We start from the raw sequence: 24,351 nt of genomic DNA on the forward strand, positions 1-24,351 counted from the left end.
AATTTATCTCAGTCAGGGTTTTATTCTCGCGTTTCCTGTAAATGCATAAACAGTACCAATTGACAAGCCCACTAGCACCATGTCTTAGGTCAAAAAAAATCCAGTGATATAAATTGCAATTTATTAGACGTCACTGGTTTAGAATTACTCAAAATGTTGGGTTATCATCACATACATGTAGGTCCGTACATGGATAATTATCGATGCTGACCGTGGACATTAAGCATGGTGGGGATATTGTGTAGCTAGGAGTTCCCTGTCCGTTGAATTCTTGGTCGGCTCTGGCATGTAGAGGATAATGCGCTGAGGATCATGCGCTGAGGCTCCACAGTGGATTCACGACGAATGACCTCGCTTTGTCTGTCAAGCTGAAGAGAAGGTTTTCGGGGGGGGGGGGGGAGGAAATCTGCCATGGCATAGGTGTGTGTTGTCCTTTTGAACTAGTGGACTGAATGGCCAGGTGGCTTGAATGCGGCAGGTGGTTATCTCTCCGTGTAGACACCATGTGATACAGCAGGCTAAGGCATATTTTACTCTGCTTATTGGTAACCCTCCAATCGTACAGACAGGAGGCGTTAGACGGTGAATTCTGCTGGGCATATTACACGCATACGGGCGCTCATCGAACACACTCACCGAGACCGGCTCTGGATGGCATATTTTTCATAGGCCTACGCAACCCGGAACATTGAATAGGGCAGTACTAGTCATGTACAGATTGTATACATGTTTATAGCACTTTCCTGTTGTATACATAGGAGTCCTGTGTAAAGCGTGCCTCGTCGACAATGAGGCAGGGACACCCACTAGTGACGAGCAGGTCTAGGCATCTACATACAGGCATACCCCGTTATTCATAGGCCTAGTGTTTGATCGGGTTTGAGCCGTACTGTTTGTACAGCGATTACCTTGTAGGCTGGCCAGGGTTGCTCTCTCTACTTTTTTCGTGAGCACAACAAACTTCCCCGGTTACCTCCATTGTCCGAGCCTAGCCTGCTGAAGCTGTTCTTCCGCGTCTCGTCGCCATTTCCCTACTACGTACTGATAGCTCATATTCACGTCCAGCAAGCCAGCGCGCGTGGTTTCCATAGAGACAAGGATGTGAGTGGAAAGGAAGTTTATTGCATCACGGTGGAATGTAGTTTTCTTGTTGAAATACCTTTATTAGTACGACCAGTCTACATCCTATCAGGATACTACATGGATGTGTTCTGTTATGATATCGATTTGTGATTCTTTTTCTTTGAGCTAGATGTATCACGCCGCGGTCTTCTCTGATCGTCAGACAAGCAGCTAGGACGTCGCCTCCAGGCATACACCGAAATGTAAGTATATCACACAGTACACCAACATGTGCCATCTATATTAAACACGAACAAGCAAGCACGCCTGGTTCATATGAAAGATACAAATTTAGGTCAACGTTGTGTAGTCTTGACACGGTTTGGCTATTTGACTAATTTATTTGGTGTTTTAGGGCGCATATTTATACTCAACAATATGGCTGCCGAAAAGGAAGGAAAGGAAACCTCATATAGGTCTACCTTATATTTTAGACTATTTGTTACCTGGCCAACCTCATTACGGATATTATGAGACATTAGTATAGGTAGTAGCCTATAGGGATCCTCTGTCAGATTTAAAGTATTAGATTTATTTATTTATTTATTTGATTGGTGTTTTACGCCGTACTCAAGAATATTAAGGTATTAGATAATGTGTAGGCCTATAGACGTCGGCTACGTTCAAGCATCTAAATGTGTACAGGATACCATTTTGCGACATTTATATATACAGGCCTACACTATATATACATGGCACCATTTTGCAACATTTACATATACAGGCCTACGATATGTATACATAATACCATTTTACGACATTTACATATACAGGCCTACACTATATATACATGGCACCATTTTGCAACATTTATATATACAGGCCTACGATATGTATACATAATACCATTTTACGACATTTACATATACAGGCCTACACTATATATACATGGCACCATTTTACGACATTTACATATACAGGCCTACGCTATGTATATGTTCAACAGAAACATGATTCACAAACACGTTACAGTTCACTATTTAGTAGGATTGTCGTAAGACACCAATAGCATACATGCTCTACGCACAGTATTATATGCACTGCCATTAAACTTGTTAAACAGGTAGTTCAAGACGTATCCAATAACATACACACTTATAATGTTCCACCTCACCTTGTACGTCTGTGTCAATACATATCGTATTTTCGCTTGTGTCGCCCTGTAACTACAATTGAAACTCAACACGATCGACTCTTTCTGAAGATAAAGTATTTAGACAGTGGCCTTGATTTAATTAACCTACCACGCATCTTTAATGAACCTGATGTTCATAGTGCTGTGCCTAATTATTTTAATATCCAAGAGCCGCCTTGCATATCCTATGAGTATACAAATCCTATCGCTTCCAAAATTTTCAGTTATTCCCAGGCCATCAAGGATTTCGATTTGGCGACGTATACTTCTCGCGGCTATAACTGTGATTGTGAATCCTCGGTTTTTACCTACGGCAAATGTAAACATGTCCTGAATGGTGACCTTAATATTGTCAAGAATCATGATCTAAGGAATCTCTTTGTGAGGGGTCCTAAGTACAGAGAAAAGAGTAATGTCAACATTCGATCAAACAAAAAAAAAATATCATCTCGGCACTTGAGGAGTATGTTAAAAAATGGTCAAAACGGGAGAAAGTGGATTCTTCGTTACTTAACGATTGGCTTAAGATTGTCAAAAAGAAAGTTAGTTTAACTATACATCGCCTAGACATTGATGCTCTACCTAAAGTTAAACAGGTTCTGAAGGATCCCACTGTGAAAGAAACACTCGCTGACCTTCATAGTAAATTTGTCATCACTGTAGCAGACAAGGCTCCTAATAATGTCATCTTTATTTGCAAGAATTATTATTATCAAATTCTTGTTCAAGAGCCATGTGTATCTACAACGACATCCACGTATTCTGCTACTACATGTTCTCTGGAGGAACTATTTAACAAACACTAAACCTTTCTTAAAGAAAGCGCATAAATATACCTACCCGTCATGCAGAAATACCACAACTTTACTGGATTCCTAAAATGCATAAATCCCCATACAAGGCTCGATTTATTGCGGGTTCAAGAAGCTGTACCACCAAACTCTTGTCAACCCTACTTACAAGAACTTACAGCGTTACAAGAAGTTAAGTCATTTTGGAATAAGTATTGTTGTGCCATAACAAAAAATTCAGGTGTCAACTGCATGTGGATTCTTAACAACTCCAAACGTCTTACAGAAGAACTTGATGCTCATATGCATATACCGTACAAAGACGTGTCAACATGGGATTTCTCTACTCTCTATACTACAATTCCTCACAAAGATCTTATTGAAAGAATATCGTCGTTAATTTCTCTCGGTATTTGCTAAAACAGGTCACCGTTACATTAACGTCAGAAGCAACACGGCTTTCTTTAGTTCTACTCTTTATAAAGGTTACCACTCATGGGATGTTACATTATTTATTGAATTGCTTGAATTTCTTATTAATAACATCTATGTGAAATTCGGAGATACCATTTACCAACAGTGCATATCAGGTCCAATGGGTGCCAATTGTGCGCCTGTTTTGGCAGACCTATACCTGTTTTCATATGAATACGACTATATGTAGAAATTACTTAAAAGTAACATCTTTAAAGCTCGATCCTTTTCATTTACCCAGCGGTATATTGTAATATAATATACATATAATCTACTGGCGGTGAAGGAAATCTATCCACCTTCATTGGATTTAAAGGAGACAACAGATAGTCCTGATGGTACATCTTATTTGGATCTATATTTGTACAAAAACGAACAAGGTCTCCTTTCACGCTGCCTTTACGACAAAAGGGATAATTTCAAGTTTGATATTGTAAATTATCCTTATTTGGATAGCAATATACCAAAGGGTCCTGCATATGGAGTATACATATCTCCCTTATATTATACGTCAGATCTTGTGTTAATTGTGATGATAAAGACTTCAGTATAGCTTTTGACTTATTATACTCGTGATGTAGTGCTAAAAAGTAACTGCTTTTCACTGTGCGACAAAAGACATGGTGTTTATTATCAGTGTTGAAGGTAGACGCACGTTTGGACCAATGCTTGACCTCTGATGTGGTTGTAGTGCTTGACTTTAAACTCGTGACTGTTACTATAGGTATATAGGTTATAACATAGTGCGTTATAGGTTATATCACTGCATATGTCTTCCTTTCAGTTATCAGGATTTAGCGGTAATCCTTTGTCTTCCTGTCAATTATCAGGATTTAGCAGTGATCCTTCGTCTTTCTTTGAATTATCTGGATTTAGCAGTGATCCTTTGTCTTTCTCTGAATTATCTGGATTTAGTCGTGATCCTTTGTCTTTCTATCAATTATCAGGATTTAACAGTGATCCTTTGTCTTTCTCTGAATTATCTGGATTTAGCCGTGATCCTTTGTCTTTTTATCATTTATCGGGATTTAACAGTGATCCTTTGTCTTTCTTTGAATTATCTGGATTTAGCAGTGATCCTTTGTCTTTCTCTGAATTATCTGGATTTAGCCGTGATCCTTTGTCTTTATCTGAATTATCGGGTTTAAACAGTGATCCTTTGTCTTTCTGTCAGTTATCAGGGTTTAGCTGTGATCCTTTGTCTTTCTATCAATTATCGGGATTTAGCAGTGATCATTGTCTTTCTATCAATTATCGGGGTTTAACAGTGGTCCATTGTCTTTCTGTCAGTTATCAGGATGTAGCAGTGATCCTTTGTCTTTCTCTGAATTAGCTGTGATCCTTTGTCTCCCTGTCAATTATCAGGATTTAGCAGTGATCCTTTGTCTTTCTGTCAGTTATCAGGATGTAGCAGTGATCCTTTGTCTTCCTGTCAATTATCAGGATTTGGCAGTGATCCTTTGTCTGTCTATTAAGTATCAGGATTTGGCAGTGAACGTTTGCCTTTCTGTCAATTGTCAGGATTTGGCAGTGACCCTTTGTGTTTCTGTCAATTATCAGGATTTTGCTGTGGCCTTTGTCTTTCTGCCCAGTTATCAGGATTTGACAGTGACCCTTTGTCTTCCTGTCAATTATCAGGATTTGACTGTGGCCTTGTCTTTCTGCCAGTTATCAGATTTGACAGTGACCCTTTGTCTTTCTGTCAATTATCAGGATTTGGCAGTGACCCTTTGTCTTTCTGCCAGTTATCAGGATTTAATAGTGACCCTTTGTCTTTCTGTCAATTATCAGGATTTGGCTGTGGCCTTTGTCTTTCTGCCAGCTATCAGGATTTGACAGTGACCCTTTGTCTTTCTGTCAATTATCAGGATTTGGCTGTGGCCTTTGTCTTTCTGCCAGTTATCAGGATTTGACAGTGACCCTTTGTCTTTCTGTCAATTATCAGGATTTGGCAGTGACCCTTTGTCTTTCTGTCAATTATCAGGATTTGCAGTGACCCTCTGTCTTTTTGACAATTATCAGGATTTGGCAGTGACCCTTTGTCTTTCTGTCAATTATCAGGATTTGGCAGTGACCCTCTGTCTTTCTGCCAGTTATCAGGATTTGGCAGTGACCCTATGTCTTTTTGACAATTATCTGAATCTGGATTTCCGTCAACCGAAAGTAACCTACACTGAAAGGTCTGAACATACGTGTTTTGGCTTTTTAACAATTATTTTGAGGCTTACAAGATCCTTACAGATATATAGATACATGGTGTTATTTACAGGTCACCTTTTTGCAACTGATAAAAGGTATGACATGGTGTAAACATTTTATCTCAGTTGACCCCAGCGGGCTTGTGCGCTGGTCTTGTGCGCTGGTCTTGTTGGTTTTTCGGCGACAACCTGGGCTCTGGTCAGTAGAGGGTTTATCATGGGCCAGTAGAGTATTCAATATCTCTGAGCACTCTACGACTTTTAATTTGAGTTGCGCTGTAGCTCCTGATCTCATGTTTAGCTGAATTAAATACATAGGTATAAAGCATATAAAGCGTATAAAGCTAAAAGTAGTACCGGCACTTATAGTAAAAGAAAACTAAAACATGAAGTAAGGTCCATCAGTAAGACAACTGAAAACTATACGTAAAAATACTGTCATTTATTTTTTTAGAGTTTTGAAGAGTTTTGAAAGGTATTTTAATATTTGAATTCTATGATCCCGATTCCTGATCTTCACCAGAAGGAACGAATATTTGAGAACGTTATTTCATTCTTTTACTAGTGAGTAAAGATAGTTATTCCAACATTCAGTGTAGCGACTTTATGTGACTATAGAGTTTCTAAACTCTGATAATATGGTCCATAAAGCCCACCTTAGAATTCAAACGTTTGAACGCCTTTACCTCTATTTGCAAAAGTCTAAAAAAAGTAAATGAAAATATTTTTATGCTTAATAGATGGAAGTGCTCTGTTAGATGATGCCTACTTCGACTTTTAGAGGCCTTTTCCTTTAATGGTTAGTATTAGGCCTCATTGGTGTAGAATTACTCAAAATGGTGGGGTATCAAGTCAGAGTCAATAAACTCTTACATGAAAGCAATGCAGAGGGACCAAGCCCCGGTGACTAATTGTCAACCAATAGAATCCTTGTTTAGGCACTGTAATTCGATGACCACATTATTGACTGTAAACCTCCGGGAAGACACGCATAGAAGGAACATTGCTTCCATTATATTATTATATTTATTCTAAATAGTGCATGACTAGCAAGGTCACACAACAGGAGGAAACCATCGGTTCTAAACAAGAGGGATACCAGCATATGAGGGTGACTGAATTTAGTTTGAACGAGGGTCAAATTGATCTCAAATGTGACTGTAGGAAATTAATCAACAAATGGTTTCAGCAGTGTAACTTTCGTAGGTATAAGTATGTATGGCCTAAACTTTGACAGTGACCACACTTCCATGAAATGAACGCTGTTACCACCTGTGTACATATCGTCTGACACACATCTGTTACAAAATTTGAACCTATCTGTTACATCATGACGTCACAGTAGCTTTTACCGAGGATTGAATGAAAACTGCATTTATATAGTTTTCAGGAGTCTACAATGCGTCTACAATATGTCACCTACATGAGAATATCTTAGCTGGATAAGGGGTCGACATGACGGAAATTATCCGGAAGGCAGTGATCAACAATGTTGTTGAAAATTGGATCGGTGTGTAGGCCATATTCAGCCGATTTAGTGAGAATTGAAAATCAATTCACTGCCAGTCAAAACTCGTAGTGGTCAATACGATTTAATGGTTTAGCCTTTTATCCTCTAAGCTGTTAGGACAGACAAATACGTCAAGAATACATAAATCTGGCGTTGCCATGACAGTATCATAGGCAATGGTACGTGAAAGCGCCTGACTATCACAACTGCTTGTTGATTCATGCTGTGGATAAACACACGAAAGAGTTTCATAGCCAGGCTCTGGAATTATGATCCAGGGACCAGTTGTTTAAAAGTGTAGTTAAAGTTAAGTCAGGTTTAAACCGACGTTTCTAGTCAATAATCGCGAGACCAGTTTCCAAAACAGCGTTAAACACAATCCACGAAAGAACGAAGAAGGGATATATTTCGTGAGAAATTAGGACGGAATCAGGTAAGCAGTAGCAGTCAACAGTTTTCATTTTAACTGACCTCCTCATTTCTATCATTTATATGTAATTTTATGGTGGAATCTCTAATACTATCCTCTTAATTTACTATCCTCATCTATGAAACTAATTAAATCGCTGCGAGGTTGTCACATTGACTGCCAGATCTTCGGCGGTACCAAGTGCCTCGCCGTTGACAGCCATTTTGAAGTGTAACGTAACCTGCTTCCGGGTTTGAAATGCAACTGATTTTTGGTATTGAAATCCTCAAGAAAACTCTTAATCCTCAAGGATTTTGTTGGTTGACTAAGCATCCCTGAAGCCTGGTCCGTTTGCATTGTTTTAATGTCATGCTATGTTAAATGTGATGGCAAGTATTTCTAGCCCAGTCCATGACGTCTAATACATTGCAGTTAACATCAGATTTTTGCTTATCTAATTATGCTTAAGCCATGATACTAGGGGGCTTGTAATATGGTACCATTTAATCATTTGCATGACCAGTTAAAATAAAACCCTGAGGTAAATTTACAAGAGGCCGTATTTCACCGGTTACATGTGACCATTGGCTAGATACCAGACTGTTGTTGCTGCTCTGATTTTACTCACTATGCTACACCTCTATCACACTGTCGTGGCTGGTCTGGTTTTACTCTGAATGCTGTACGTCTATCACACTGTCGTGGCTGGTCTGGTTTTACTCTGCGTGCTGTACGTCTAACACACTGTCGTCGCTGGTCTGGTTTTACTCTCTTTGCTGCACGCCTGTAAGTATATTATACAAATGTTTATGGACAGATGTAGTTCGGGGCCTCCGTGGCTCAGTCGGTTAAAGCGCTAGCGCAGCATAATGACCCAGGAGTCTCTCACCAATGCGGTCGCGGTGAGTTCAAGTCCAGCTCATGCTGGCTTCCTCTCTGGCTGTACGTGAGAAGGTTTGTTAGCAACCTGCGGATGGTCGTGGGTTTCCCCCGGGCTCTGCCCGGTTTCCACCCACCATAATGCTGGCCGCCGTCGTATAAGTGAAATATTCTTGAGTACGGCGTAAAACACCAATCAAAAAAAAAAAAATCAATCAGATGTAGTTATACACCTTTAGACAATGACCGCTTCCAACCTAGCATTTAGCAACGGGCGTCTTCGAAGAAATATTTAACCGCTTTAAAGAACCACTGAAATCCTTCAAAAATGCGAAAGCTTGTCATATTTACATTTGTAATTTTACTGAAAAAGGGAATGTGTATTATTGTAAAAACAGGCCACATGACCTTGCAAAAATATGACAACAATCAGTGGTATCGTTTTCATACAAAATGCTATAGTTTTGTGTTCATAAATGGATCTTGTTGTTCCAGTCGTCAACTTTCGTTAAATTGAATACTGACAAAAGCAAAAATTCAACGTTGTCAGTTTTACCACGTATTCCTAATGCAGTAATGTAATAAACTATCGTGATTCAATGGAACTCGTTTTTAGCTGCCACCAACAGACTAAGCAACCCTTTAAGTTGGTCGTTCGGTCGGCCAAAATGAGGGACATTTTATCTCTTCACATAGCCACCAGGCTCATTCGTAGCAAAATATAGGGTGTCATGCCATCTGTTGTCATGCATAGCGAGGGTCATATGTGCTCGGAGCCGTCGCGGCTGTTGCTCGTTTCGTGATTGCTTTATTATATTTTTACCTTTTTACATCTTATAAACACATTACTTTACTGCGAAAAGTAATCCTGTATACAGCAGAGAGATTAACACCATCTCATATAAGCACAGTTCCGTTATGCTCCATTCACATGCATGACCTTGCATTATATATAGAGAGCCCGCGCTGTATAACTCACACAGTATGCGTTTCGGGAAGCAAGAATCGATCCGATAGCGCTGTTCATCTCAGTAACTGTGCGTACACACTCCCTTAATATCTACGAAAGCCAGCAGGACGTGTGTGAGGATTTTTTATCGGCCGCGTTTATAGAACTTTATAACAGCGTATATATATTGTACTGCCAAGTCACTCCGCAAATCCGGCAGCAAATACAATAGTAGCTGGGCACTCCGGAAGGTCAGGCACAATTGTATACACGTGGAAAATGTTGGGCGTCTTGTATCGACGCTCAACCGACGCCTTGCACATGTTGAATCGGACTGACTGACACCACTGACTGTTTACGAGGTGAGACGATCACTTAAGGACACTTACTTTTTGATAAGGCAGTGTTTAGACGATGCGATTCGGCGTACGATTGGTCGTATAGAGTCGAATTTAGTGGAACTAAAAGTCTTTCAGAACCCGCATAAAGACGATGTATAATGATGTTATTACCAGGGTATAATGATATAAGAGTCCATGGTATAAATTAGAGTCCATAGTATATTGATGTTAGGTTCCTTGGTATAATGATGTTTGGGCCCATGGTATAATGATGTTAGGGTTCATGGTTTAATGATAATGATCTTAAGGTCCTGGTATAATGGTGTTAGGTTCCATGGTATAATGATGTTTGGGTCCATGGTATAATGGTGTTAGGGTTCATGGTTTAATGATAATGATGTTAAGGTCCTGGTATAATGATGTTAGGTTCCATGGTATAATGATGTTAGGTTCCATGGTATAATGATGTGAGGGCTCATGGTTTGATGATAATGATGTTAAGGTTCATGGTATAATGATGTTAGGGTCCATGGTATAATGATGTTAGGGTCCATGGTATAATGATGTTAAGGCCCATGGTATAATGATGTTGGGTTTCTTGGTATAATTATGCGAGGGCTCATGGTATTATATATTAGGGCCCATTGTATAGTGATGTTGGGGCCCAGGGTATAATGCTGTTCGGGCCTATTGTAGTATGTTGTTGGGATCCATGGTATAATAATGTTAGATTCCATATGGTATAATGAAGTTAAGATCCATGGTATAATCGTTAGGGGGGCCTCTGTGGCTCAGTTGGTTAGCGCGCTAGCGCAGCGTAATGATCCAGGAGTCTCTCACCAATGCGGTCGCTGTGAGTTCAAGTCCAGCTCATGCTGGCTTCCTCTCCGGCCGTGTGTGAGAAGGTCTTCAGCAACCTGCGGATGGTGGAGGGTTTCCCCCGGGCTCTCCCCGGTTTCTGCCCACCATAATGCTGGCCGCCGGCGTATAAGTGAAATATTCTTGAGTACGGCGTAAAACACCAATCAAATCAAAAAAAAAAAAAATAATGGTTAGGTTCCATATGGTATCATGATGTTAGGGTCCATGGTATCATGATGTTAGGGCCCATGGTATAATGATGTTAGGGTCCATGGTATAATGATATTAGGGTCTATGGTATAATGATGTTAGGGTCTATGGTATAATGATGTTAGGGCCCTTGGTATGATGATGCTAGAGTCCATGGTATAGTGATATTGGGCCCCATGGTACAGTGATGTTAGGGTCTATGGTATAATAATGTTAGGTTCCATGATATAATGTTGTTAGGTTCCATGGTATAATAATGTGAGGGCCCATGGTATAATTATGTTAGAGCCCATTGTATAGTGATGTTGGGGCCCATGGTATAATGCTGTTCGGGCCCATGGTAGTATGATGTTAAGATCCATGGTATAATGATGTTAAAATCCATGGTATAATGATGTTACGGTCCATGGTATGATATAAATGTCTATGGTATAATAATGTTAGGTTCCATATGATATAATGAGGTTAGGTTCCATGGTATAATGATGTTAGGTTTCATGGTATAATGATATAAGGTCCATGGTATAATGGTGCTGGGTTCCATATGGTGTAATGATGTTAAGGTCCATGGTATAATGATGTTAGGCTCCATGGTGTAATGGTGTTAGGTTCCATGGTATAATGTTAGGTTCCATATGTTATAATGATGTTGGGGTCTATGGTATAATGATGTTAGGTTCCATGGTGTAATGATATGTTCCATGGTGTAATGATGTTAGGCTCCATGGTGTAATGATGTTAGGCTCCATGGTGTAATAATGTTAGGTTCCATATGTTATCATGATGTTGGGGTCCATGGTATAATAATGTTAGGTTCCATATGATATAATTAGGTTAAGTTCCATGGTGTAATGATGTTATGTTCCATGGTGTAGTGATGTTAGGTTCCATGGTATAATGATGCTAGAGTCCATGGTGTAATGATGTTAGGACTCATGGTATAATGATAATGATATTAGGGTCCATTGTATAATGATAGTGGAGTCCATGGTAATGGTGTGTGGAAACCTGTTAGAACCTGTTAGGACCAGCGTAGAACATTATATTGAACATTGTAACCTATACGCGCAAACTATTCAAAACATATACATTGAAACTGCGTTTACATTATGATTAGGATTGTCCCATTTTCTCAACCTTATAGCATATGAAAGAACAACTTTCAGTGCAATTTATGTAAATTTATAATTTGATTTTGGAGACAAACTACAATGACTGGATTGGCCAGTTTCTGGGCTTCACAAAAAGTATAATTTGATCAATCAACACAGAATAATATGCTTGAATAATACCTCGCAAGCGTGCGAAAAGTATTACAGTGATCTTGTCAATCAATGAGATGTCCGGGGTTGGTATATCCTGTACATCAGTACGGTGTGCAGTACCGGAATTTCTGTTGAATTATGATGGAATAACTGAATTATTAGTTTGGGTTATTAGTCAGTGGGGGGCTTGGTGATCAGTCAGGGTTTTGTTCTAGGTTTTTGTTTTCTTCCTGTAAGTGCTTAAATAATAACAAATTACATGTCACATGTTACATGGGCTTAAGCATAAAAAAATACAGTGATGTTAAGTGCAATTCATCAGGCGTCAAGCTAGAATTACTCAGAATGCCATGTTGTCATCACATTTAACATGTAAGAACACTGACCGTTTGCACAGTCTAACTAGCATTGTCTTCCACCAGTATTTAGGGTTTGTCTTTCTGTATATCAAATGTGGAGAAGTTTGTCTGTAACTCGGTGGCTTTTTCAAACCCACTGGCTGGTTTTTCTGACGGTGACATCACTGTCAGTCATCGTATTAGTGAAAATCCTTAAGTAAAGCGTTAAAAAAACAATCAAATACATTATACTAGATAAACAGATACAATGAAACTTGAGGGATCGCTGTTAAGTTGTGATTTAAACTGTTGTTGAAGTTTGTCGGAGTTCTATGTTCATGTGATAATGACGTGAACACGTGATTGCGTAGTGCACTCCACGCTCTTTTTGGCAGCGTATCATGTTCACCCGACCTACATGTATACTGTTTTACACTGAAATTTGTTGAGTTTCGGTTAGACTGTATCTGTCGGAAGAAACCTGGGTTATCCAATATATGTACATATTATTTGCTCTGTACTGTGCTCTACTCCATGTCAGAGTTCCACATGGACAGTAAAGCATACATACGTACATAACTATCGCTGAGCGCAGAGCAGTTCAAAGTAAAACGCCTCAAGAAAAACTGTAAAAGTCAACATTTTCATATTCTATACTTGTTTGTGATCCACATAACTATGTAGCTATCATTTAGACCGTCAGTATGTAATAGACATGTTATATGTAATGGACAGGTTGTATGTAATATACAGGATATAGGCAATAGACAAGATTTATGTAATAGACAGAGAAGAGCAACATGGGACTCTCTTCTATTGTTTTCAGAGGGTATAGACACTGATAACAAACAGCCAGCAATGAACCATGAAAAACACCACCCCTCTAATCGTTACTAACATTAAACAACAGTCAAATAAATATATAAATTAATAGCCCTAAATCAACTTCTTGTGTTCAAATAGACTAGTGGTATTTTTTCCACCCCTTACCCCCTCGACACACCAATCAAACCGGTCCATCAGGACACCACTATATAGGGCCTACCAGCATATCTGGGTAGTTAGATTTCAACGTATGCATTAAATGTGACTCCCATGATTAGCCATTTGCTTTTTCCTTGATTATTCTGTTATTTTATATGTTCACATACATTAACCGATGTGTGTATATACATAAGCGTACTTTTAATTCCTGCTTTAATTGCTCTGTGCATTTAAGCGTGACCTGGTCATTACCCCCCCCCCCCCCCCCCCCCCCCCGACACACACACACACACACAACCATATTGCTGGCCAGCGTCGTTTAACTGGAATATTTTTGAGCATAGAAATTGTCATTCAAATAAATAAGTAGGCATATTAAGCGTAACTATATTCGTTTCTATGGTAACCCTGAGCATGGATGCATAGTTACGCCGAAAAAGAGCAAAGCAAAAACGTTGACATTTGTATTCCTGGCGTTTCTAGTGTCTACATATCCCGGAACTACATTGCGCTGAGTCACGTGCATCGCATGTAGGCTGTCAGTATAGTGAGGCTTTTATAGTTAGTAGTCCTTGAGTGCAGTCACGTGACGAGTGAAAGTGCACACAGAATATGTTTATTTCTGGATATATCAGAACATGCAGCTCTGTATGTAGTATAATCGACTAGTGGCTGCATGTATGCCCCTACTAAATCGATGTCCTCGCAACAGCCCGTCTGTGTAAACACGTGTCCACACGGGACTCGACTCTCTACATTATAATCTCTCATCATGATTTGATCCAGACTCTTAGTAAGCTGGTTGTTTCAGTTTTTCAAAAGCCATCACTCCATAAATATCAGAGCTCAGAAGACATTTTCACGGTCTCTGTAGCCTCATATTAGTAAAACAAAATGCACGCATATAAATGTCTCCAAAAATAAGGCACTTCTGCCACCATTATATTTGCATGGCGTTGGAATAGCCAGCCTGAAAGAACACAAGTTCTTGGGAGTTTCTTTTAATTCAAGGCTGTCTTGGACATCTCACATTAACTTTATTACATGTAGTAACAAAGTATCCAGAGACACATTCGAGCAAATGTAAACTAAGAAACACTGCTTATTTTGTACTACTCTATGATACTCCATTATCTTTCCTATGCAAATGTTTTATGAGGTAACACATACATAAGTCATCTCCATCCCTTAGTAATTCTTCAGAAACGCATCATTCGCCTCATCACTTTCTCACAATTCTGGATCATGCGGCTCCAATTTTTAAGAACCTCAAAATCCCCCCACTTCCACAAATACACAGATACTCATCCTTGCTACTTTCACATAAATTCATCCACCAGTCACTCTCTCTTCGTCACAAATTCATACAGCTATTCAAAAACAAACCTAACTTTCACAATTACCCAACCAGATCCTGTTCTTTCAATCTCCATGTGCCTGTTCTAACTTCGAATCTATCAACACATTTCATAAGATCATCCCCTAGGGATTGGAATACACTTCCTCCAAACCTCAAAGTAATGACTATCACGTCTTTATTCAGATCCAAGTTAAAAGATTTTTAATTAACAATATTTGATCCACATTTGTCATACAGTCTACGAGACAGAAGGTGTCACACAAAATATTATTCACACTATTGTATAGTTAACTAGAGTGTTTATAGTGTTAAATTTCTATGTGAGTTTTTTTTCTTCCAAGTAAATTTGTTTTTTGTTAATACAGTTGTTCACTAATTATCGCTCCTCACCAAGCATGTATTAATATTATCTGATAATAATGAGTCAGGGATAGAACAAGTCCCTGGGACTTTATTCCCGCCATTTACGAGGTATGTCATTATATATATATTTACGTATGGTGAATAAACATCCAATTAAAAAAAATTAAATTCATTTTATACGGTCTCTGCAGCCTCTGCTGCAAATATGGTCGCGTTTATACGCTCTGTGTAGCCTCTGTTGCAAATGCAGTCATCTTTATACAGTCTCTGCAGCCCATACTGCAAATACGGTCATGTTTACACGGTCTCTTCAGCCTGTACTGCAAATGAGGTCATGTTTACATGGTCTCTTCAGCCTCTACTGCAAATGCGGTCATGTTTATACGGGCTGTAGCCTCTACTACAGATATGGTCATGTTTATACTGTCTTTGTATCCTCGGCTGCAAAAACGGTAATGTTTATACGGTCTCTACAGCCTCTACCGCCAATATGGTAATGTTTGTACGGTCTATGCAGCCTCTACTGCAAATGCGGTTATGTTTATACGGTCTCTACAGCCTCTACCGCAAATATGGTCATGTTTATACGCTTTGTGTAGCGTCTACTGCAAACACGGTCATGTTTATACGGTCTGTAGCCTCTACTGCAAATACGGTCATGTTTATACGCTTTGTGTAGCGTCTACTGCAAACACGGTCATGTTTATACGGTCTGTAGACTCTACTGCAAACACGGTTATGTTTATATGGTCTAGGCTCTACTGCAAATACGGTCATGTTTATATGGTCTAGACTCTACTGCAAATACGGTCATGTTTATACGCTTTGTGTAGCCTCTAGTGCAAATACGGTCATGTTTACACGCTCTGTGTAGCCTCTAGTGCAATACGGTCATGTTTATACGGTTTCCGCAGGTTTTACTGCAAATGTGGTCATGTCTATTGCATCTATTACGTGTGATGATTTTCTAGGTATCACACTGTCGTTCTGGTTTTAGTCTATGTGCAATGGTTTTACTCTCTATACTATAAGACGTGAATTATATTATCTGTGATATGAAATATGTGTTCCGTAATAGGTCTACTTTACTGGATCGCCTGGAATCCTCATTTGTTTGTCAATTTATTATTCAAGAATATCTCACCCATACGACGGTGGGCAGTCGAGTCCGAGAAACCCACGGCCATCCGCTGTCAGACCTTCCCGTTGGACGAATGAGCCAAACAGTAATATGAACTTAAAGGTATATATGTTATGAGAAGTTTACACGGTTTTACGCTTATTGTGATTGTACGAAGCGTTCCGCGCGAGGATACAACTAGTGAGGCGAAACCTACACAAGCCTACGTTCGTCGTAAGGCTCCAAAGGTCAAGCTTGTCTAGTGGTGGCAGGGATATAAAGTGAGCGTCGGGAGGGGCACCTTCGTTGTAATGATTATGGCAAGATAGGTCTTGAATAAGATTTTACTATAAAAGTATGGAAAATAAAGCAGGTGAGAAACACTTAGAATGTGTTTAGCCTTAAAATACCATAGTTAGACCAGTGTTAATTAATTAATTTTTTTTTTCAGCTGCTTGAAATAGTCAATATTGCCTTTTGTACCCGGATATTTGGTTACAGCCTAGAAACGCTAGGTATATTGACCCAAAGCACACGCGGGAAGACTGTCGTGAATCGTCAATGTTACTTGCCATGTTAGCGAGGTCAACGCGCAGTTCGATAGGGCACGCAAGTGCTTTTATAGTTCAGTCGGAGAGTAAGACTGTATATAAATACGTTGTCCCTCCTCCCCCACTCGCCTACCCCACCCGCCACTTGGAACTTGTGAAGGTAAGACATAAAGTCTTCAGTCTCGTAACATAAACCTGGAGGTTGGATGCATAGGCGAGATTGAATTCAAATCTAGTACGGTATATATACTGTGTTTGCGTTTGGGGTGGGAAACATGCGCCTTTCGTGCATGTGCCGCCCTCTACTCTAGGTTTGGAGCTCGAGCTTGTTTTAGCATGAGCCTCATGAATGATGTCCTTGCGCGGGTTTATGTAATCAGTATTCACCAATAAAATTGTTTCTGGTGGCCCTGGGAACTGGGACTATTACATGTAGGCACGCATATTACATGCATATAAGTAGGGGTGGGGGTGGGGGGTAGATTTCCCCAGGCTCTGCTCGGTTTTTCCCACTATGATTCCTCTCCGGCCGTAAGTGGAAAGGTCTGCCAGCAACCTGTGGATGCTGGCTACCGTCGTATGAATTAAATATTGTTGAGTACGACGTAAAACACCAATCAAATAAATAAATAAAGATAATATTGTGCATATTTGAGATAAAACGAATGCATGTGTATCGAGTAATAATAGAAGCAAAGGTTGATTTTTTGGTTAATTTTGACATCCCTTCCTGCCTCACAACCGTGACCATGGCGTTAAAAATTTTTGTACAAAATTTGCTAGTGGTGTCGGTGATATAAAGCGATTTTAGAGAGCGATACATATACGCTGTAAAAAATATGGTGATAGTTTCTATTGGAGAGGGATGCGGAGTAATGGCATTTGTGTACGCATATTATGCACCTGGTACACTGATGATTCTAGAGAGCAATATATTTCCCACTCACCTGCAGATTGCACTTTTTCTCTGCAACATAACAACTGGCCCCGGATAGCACAGTTGGTAGGGCGTCCGCTTCGGGAGCGGTAGATACGGGGTCAATCCAATCACATTTAATCTTTTAAAAGAGGAAGTTGTAACTAAAATATAGATAGATAGATAGATATGTGTGTGTGTGTGTGTGCATCCTATATATGCGCATGTGCATCCTGTGCGGGGGCAATAAGCTTATCTCGAGAAGATATAGCTGCGGTTATACATACAAATTATTGGATGTTAAGAGTTATCTCCCTTATTGGGTATGCCGTCAATGGAGCGGCTCGTATAGTTTACATTAGAAACTCCACATTGAGGGTGTATCTTGGAGCAGGTAGTTGTGTTTACCATGGCAAAGCCGAGATGTGCGACCCAAACAACCGTTCAGGTAGGGTAGTGTCCTTCAACAGTCATGTGTATAGAATATTTATAGCTGTAACGGGAATATGCGCCCATTCTTGGCGATGGGTGAACAGTTGTTTGTGTCACGCATGTGGCGACATTCTAATGTCGTTAATATGCACATTGTGGGAGTTGAGACTGCTCAGTTTCGTCCCACCATAATGCTGGCCTCCATCATGTCGGTGAAATATGCTAGAGTACCACATAAAACACCGTAAAAACGAAATCGCAAGCTCGAATTTTCCCAGCCCTGTGAGGGCATTTCCAGAATATCTACAAAAACTGCTGTCCTTGGACCGTCTCGGGTACTCCGTACTCCGCCAGATTTTCTTACATGTATACAATTATTTCGTCGGGGAATCTTAGACTGGGATCCGAGCGCCCGCTCAAGATCTTTTAACACGTACATTATTGCATTGGATAGTGGTCGTTTAGAAGGTAACTGAGCAAATGCAGAGGCTGTCTGTATATAGATATTGCTACATCCATTGTAGTGGGCAACAAGTAGAAAATATGAAACACTGTACCACTGTGTAGGCTTATATTGCTTTGTTTATTTATTTATTTCATTGGTGCTTTACGCCGTACTCAAGAATATTTCACTTACACGACGGTGATCTGCAGTATGGTGGGAGGAAACCCACGACCATCCACAGGTTGCAGCAAGACCCACCAACGTACGGCCGGAGAGGAAGCCAGCCTGAGCTGGACTTGAACTCACAGAAACCGCATTGGTGGAAGGCTACTGGGTATATTGGTGGACGCAAAGTGAACATGCAACCAACATACAAGTCACTGAAATCTCTTATAGTACTATTGATAGAAACTTTATAGGTATCAAAACCATGTCATGCACCGCACCTGATTCGCGGACTTCAAGCCTCTAAAGAGCTTGTGACATTTAAGTGACCAGTGTAAACTAACAGTGTTTACTAACACGGCTTGCATTACTCATGCATGTAGCCCTTTGTTGCAACAGTGTATTGTGACGTTATTGTTATATTTTTGTTACATTTTTCGTGCCAATTCATGCGTGTGGGCTGAGTCCTTTTTTGCCCTTAGTGTTAAGCCCGGCCTACACTGGACATTCAGTCACGATTCGACTTAACAGTTCGTCTCAGAGACCGATGACCATACGACCTTAAGACTGAATTGCAGATATGTGGAACGACTTGACTACAACTCCAGTTGAATCGTGTCGTTATTTCACATACACGCCTGCTTGGCGCCCAACACAACCGTCGGTTTGAGCTGAATTGAGTCTTGACTCCCATGTATACAGGCCTTTAATTCTCCAATTTTTGAAAAACACACATGTAGTGATTTTACCCTGGTCTACGTCCTCTTTACTAGTACTTGTGCTGAATGCGTGCCTCGCATGAACCTATAGGAGCTGGTAAACCTAGCGGAAATCTTTCTTCTACCCTGCCTTTGTTCACATCTTGTTTTCCAACGTTACCCTGTATAGATGTACAAATCTGTACTTTCTTCGTTTTGGTGCCCGTTAGGTTTCCGGGTAAATAGAATAGGACTTCAGCCTCACAGGTAAGTTTTGGTTAAGTGCAATAACAAAGAGAAGCCCCCACCACACCACTCCCGCCCTGGTGGGCCCCGTGAAGTGAATAGTTCTCCCTCATTTAAAACACAATTTTGTTCTTGATCGGGGCAGGCTCAGAGTTTGTTCCATATGATTAAGGGTGTCCTGATTGGTTGTGCCAAAAGTGTATTCAGTTTTAAATCAAGCTGAAACGGTAATACGCCAGGAACCTGCGGATGTTCGTGCCCCCCCCCCCCCCCCCCTCCGCCAGGTTCTGTCCGGTTTCTTCTTTCCTTAATTGCTTGTAGTCGTCATATAGGTGAAATATTCTTGAGTAAAACACCGATGAAATGAATAAATAAATAAATAATTCGTAATACCAGTCTTGTCGAAAAACACATATACAAAAGAAATAACACTTTATTTTGGTCATAAGATAATGGCCAGAAATCGTAATAAACTTTTTAACAAAACACACTTTCAGTTTATGATTAATCCTTTATTTTCCCTCTTCTTTTTGCAGAATGCCTGCGACAAGTAAAGAGGCTGTTCAGACTTTTGTTTTGTTCATCGTCGTTTCTGCCTTGTCGTACTACCTCTGGGACAATATCCAATTAACACAGACAAGACAAGTGTTTGTTCATCCGCTGCCATACCAGCTATTGGCAGCAAATTTCACAGGAAACAAGACGTTTATAATACTTGATTACGTAGCCTACACGATAAAAGGCAACGAAGACTATTACATCGGTAATTGTTTGGTGACTCAAAATAAAGCACTTGTCGACAAAGCTCATGCGGTTGTGTTTGCGACGCGGAAACTGAGGAGTAAATCGGCTATGCCTAAAGTCCGTCATCAGTGGCAGAGGTGGGTTTGGTTGCTGGACGAAAGTCCTTACCACCCAGTAGATGGACAACCATTTAAACTGACAGATTTCAACTACGTGTACAACTGGACGATGACCTACTCGAGTGATTCGGACGTGTACTGTCCGTACGGTTGGACAAAGCGGAAGGAAGAACCGGAAGCGGAAATACCTGATCTTGGAAAAAGAGACGGTCTGATCGCGGCGGTGATCTCAAACTGCGGCTCGGCTTACGTTCACAATCACAGATTTGAATACCTCAAGGAACTCAATAACACGGCTAAAGTGACGTTATACGGAAGGTGCGGGAAAGCCTGCAAAGGCTACGAGAACGGTCAACAAGGGTCTCCTTGCCCAGAAATTAAGAACCATCTGTTTTATCTGTCTTTTGAGAATTCGAACTGCAAAGAATATATCTCGGAGAAGTTTTACGGTAATGCCATTTCCATGGGAGCCGTGCCCATTGTTATGGGCGCCAGAAAGGAGGATTACGCACGCGTAGGTCCCCCAAATTCGTTTATTCACGTCAAAGACTTCGCCAGTCCTAAACATCTGGGCGACTATATTAATTCATTATCCAAAAATAGAACAGCCTATATGAAGTACCACGAGTGGCGAAAAGAGTATGAAGTAGATTACAGGGTACAGTTTATTAGTAGAAAAGTGTGGCCCCCTCTTTGTGATAAATTGAATGCTGACAAAGGGGAGGTAAACGTTGTGCGGAGTCTGGCAGACTTTTGGAAACTGTCAGATTGCGATGGTACAAAGTTTTGGTAAATTCTACAGTATTAAATGATTTCTGAACGCTGGAGTAGACAAAAGGGAACACAAAGCTTCGCGGGAGACAGAACGCTGATGTAGACAGAAGGGAAAACAAAGCATCGCGGGAGGCAGACATATACCTACTCGGACAACAGTATCCACATGGGCAACAGGCTTTTAGGCAACACAGCAAAAGACGCCTGGACAATGACACACATGAACACCTGAACAACAAGACGCTTGAAACTAACACACCTGAACGTCCACACATTTGAACGGCGACACGCCTTAGAAAAACAACACTCCTGAGCGCTGACACACCTAGACGACGATACGTCTGGACATTGACACACCTGAACGACAACACGTCTGGATATTGACACACCTGAACGTCTGCTATGACGAACTTAGCTGTGATAATGTGTGTATAGTCTATAAAACACGTCCGGACATTGGCACACCTGAACGACGACACGTCTGGACATTGACACACCTGAACGCCAGCTATGACAAACTTAGATGTGATAATGTGTGTATAGTGTATAAACAGGCATTCCAGTTTTATGCTCAAATGTCATATAGTTTAAAGTACTTACCATATATAGGCGCTAGATATTTGTTTACAGTTTGGTCTCTTTGTGTACAGTGTGGCTTCTTTGTATACAGTTTGGCCTATTTGTTTACAGTATGGTTTCGTTGTATACAGTTTCGTTCCTTGGATACATTTTCATGGTAGGTAAAAGTTTAGGTAGTATTGTGTCTTTCATGAAACTGACCCATGTTCTATTTTTATTATTATGGGAGACTGCATTTATTCTCCTCTTTGTCTGCTTCAGTAATAGCTTATTTCAGGTTTGCCTGCAAAATTATTTTTCAAAGATCTCAAAGAAGTGTGGCTCCGAAAAAACAAAGATTTCACGAAGACTCAGTAGAAATAAAGGCCCTAAATACTTGTCATACTTGTCAGTAGAATGACTACATGGTCATTGTATACGCTACCCAAAACTGTCTATGTCTGCAAGTATTCGCGTTCCCACCGTTATCGTTTATCCTTTTCTACAGCAGTGCACTTTCGATAGAATTTGAATCAAGTGGACAGGTTATTTAAAATACCAGTACTGATGAATTTTCAAAGCCATTGAAGCCAAAGACAACACTAAAATGAAGTATGCATCACATGAAAGATCATTAAAAACTGTCCAGGGAAATATTTGGATTTTATTTTTTAGAATTTTTCTAACCGAGTAAAATTGAGTTAAAACACCAGATTCTACGGTGGTCTGTTGTGACCCAGAGGGTATCAGTGACGTCACATCCATTTTTTGGGCCGAAATATTTTCCTGCAACGTCAGATCGGCGAATGCATGTATATAGATCTATATGTTCGTGTCTTTCGAATGGTGAAGTGTAGCAGTCGTATGCGGTTAAGTTGCAAAAACCTTACTTGACGTCATTGTTCCCAATGTGGTCAGAAAAGGCCAAAGTACAATATACTACTAATGTGCATTTTAGTAGGTTGAACAAATTATAAAAAAAAAAATATATCCAACTGTTTTTCTGAACAACAGTTTTTAATGGTCTTTCATCTCATATATTTAATATTTTACCAAAGATCAGTTCGGTGATATATTGTCGCCCATTTTCTTTTTCCATCTTTGTAGAGTGCAATAGTTTTATTTAGAGAAATCCAACATTATCATGTCTTGCATATATTTGAACGTTATAAATATATTTTACAACCATCTTTTTTTTTTGGTTGACTTAGATTTTAAGACTATATATGTTAAAAAGGTATGCTGTATACAGTTAGTAGTACTCTTTAGCCTGATTTTATAGAGTTTATAGATGTGTGTACGTTAAGTGACTGATTAGTAAACGGGATATGTTCGTGATGTTGCAATAGTACATAAATTTGAGTGCAGCCTTTGATTTGCCTACTTCAAACTATACAGCCAATCAGCGTCGATTCGGTTTTCCTGTAACAGCCAGAAAATGCGTCACAACCTAAGGTCATTTCCTCAGCCGTGCTTAACTTCTTATTTAGACAAAGCGCAGACTATCAAGCAAAGTTCATAAATCAAACTACATGTACTTCCGTGGACAGTTTCTTATATATTACTCTATAAAGACGGTAGAGTTCATGGAGTGATGCTGTTGAGTGCAGACTTAGCTAAATCATACGAAACATTGTGTAAAACTTTAGAATCCCGTGGCTACATTGCCAACCAATCTGAAATGCCGCGCTCAATCAAATGAGTTATGACTGAAATTCATGTTATAGTTTGGATTCATATCAGCACTGAAAAATTTCTCCCATTGCTTCATGTGGTGGCGTGGTAAGTAAATGGTGAGGAGAAAAAAACATGGGGGCCTCCGTGTGGTCGACAATGGCGGAGTGGTTAGCGTACAAGCGCATCAGATGAACTCGGAATCCTCTCATCATGGCTGTGAATTCAAGCCCACCTCATGCTGGCTTCCCCTCCTTTCGTTCGTGGGAAGGTCTTGCAGCAGCCTGCAGGTTGTCGTTAGTTTCCCCGTTTGCCTCCCACCAAAATACTGCCCACCCGCGTGTAAATTAAATAAATAAGAAGAGATAATCTTCCATTTAGTGCTAATCTGCTACCTGCTTGTTTGTAGACATTACTGAGAGGTTTGCCTTGATCTGCATGGCCTCTGTCGGCAGCAAATTTTGTATGCGTTATGGTCGTTCATAGAGAAATTGTTTTGGAAAACAGTGAACGCCGTTTAACCAGGTCGAATTGTGTTTCCATTGTCACATTTTTGTTGTTGTTTTCACACAAAAATAAAGCTTTTTACCGAAACATTTTTGTGTCCATGGCGGTGTGACTTTCCTGTGTTGTAGAAGAATGTATATGTGTATAGATCTACAGAGGATGCCGGGTGATGCTTGTGGCAGAATAAATTACACGTAGGGAAATTATTTGCAA

The 24,351-nt window shown here is 40.1% G+C and overlaps 1 protein-coding gene across 4 annotated transcripts; it reads left to right on the plus strand.

Annotated features, from left to right (window-relative positions):
• Positions 1-663: 663 nt before the first annotated feature.
• Positions 664-24,236, plus strand: LOC135476264 (alpha-(1,3)-fucosyltransferase 7-like). 4 transcript variants are annotated; one of them, XM_064756240.1, is made up of 2 exons: positions 664-1,325; positions 20,299-24,235. In XM_064756240.1, exon 2 carries the CDS (start codon positions 20,300-20,302, stop codon positions 21,416-21,418), a length of 1,119 nt encoding a protein of 372 aa, XP_064612310.1. In that variant the 5' UTR covers positions 664-1,325; position 20,299; the 3' UTR covers positions 21,419-24,235. The 4 variants fall into 4 exon arrangements, with proteins under 4 accessions (XP_064612310.1, XP_064612311.1, XP_064612312.1 ...); XM_064756241.1 differs by lacking the exon at positions 664-1,325 and adding an exon at positions 6,701-7,663; XM_064756242.1 differs by lacking the exon at positions 664-1,325 and adding an exon at positions 8,942-9,829.
• The last annotated feature ends 115 nt before the right edge of the window (positions 24,237-24,351 follow it).

This window comes from Liolophura sinensis, chromosome 10, assembly GCF_032854445.1.
Source record: "Liolophura sinensis isolate JHLJ2023 chromosome 10, CUHK_Ljap_v2, whole genome shotgun sequence".
Taxonomy (NCBI): domain Eukaryota; kingdom Metazoa; phylum Mollusca; class Polyplacophora; order Chitonida; family Chitonidae; genus Liolophura; species Liolophura sinensis.

Bases quoted from the DNA above. Each gene is read 5' to 3' on its own strand.
- LOC135476264 (XM_064756239.1), top strand. From the start codon at position 19,707: ATGTACAAATCTGTACTTTCTTCGTTTTGGTGCCCGTTAGGTTTCCGG. The intron at 19,784-20,298 runs GTAAGTTTTGGT...TTCTTTTTGCAG, and splicing joins ATAGGACTTCAGCCTCACAG to AATGCCTGCGACAAGTAAAG.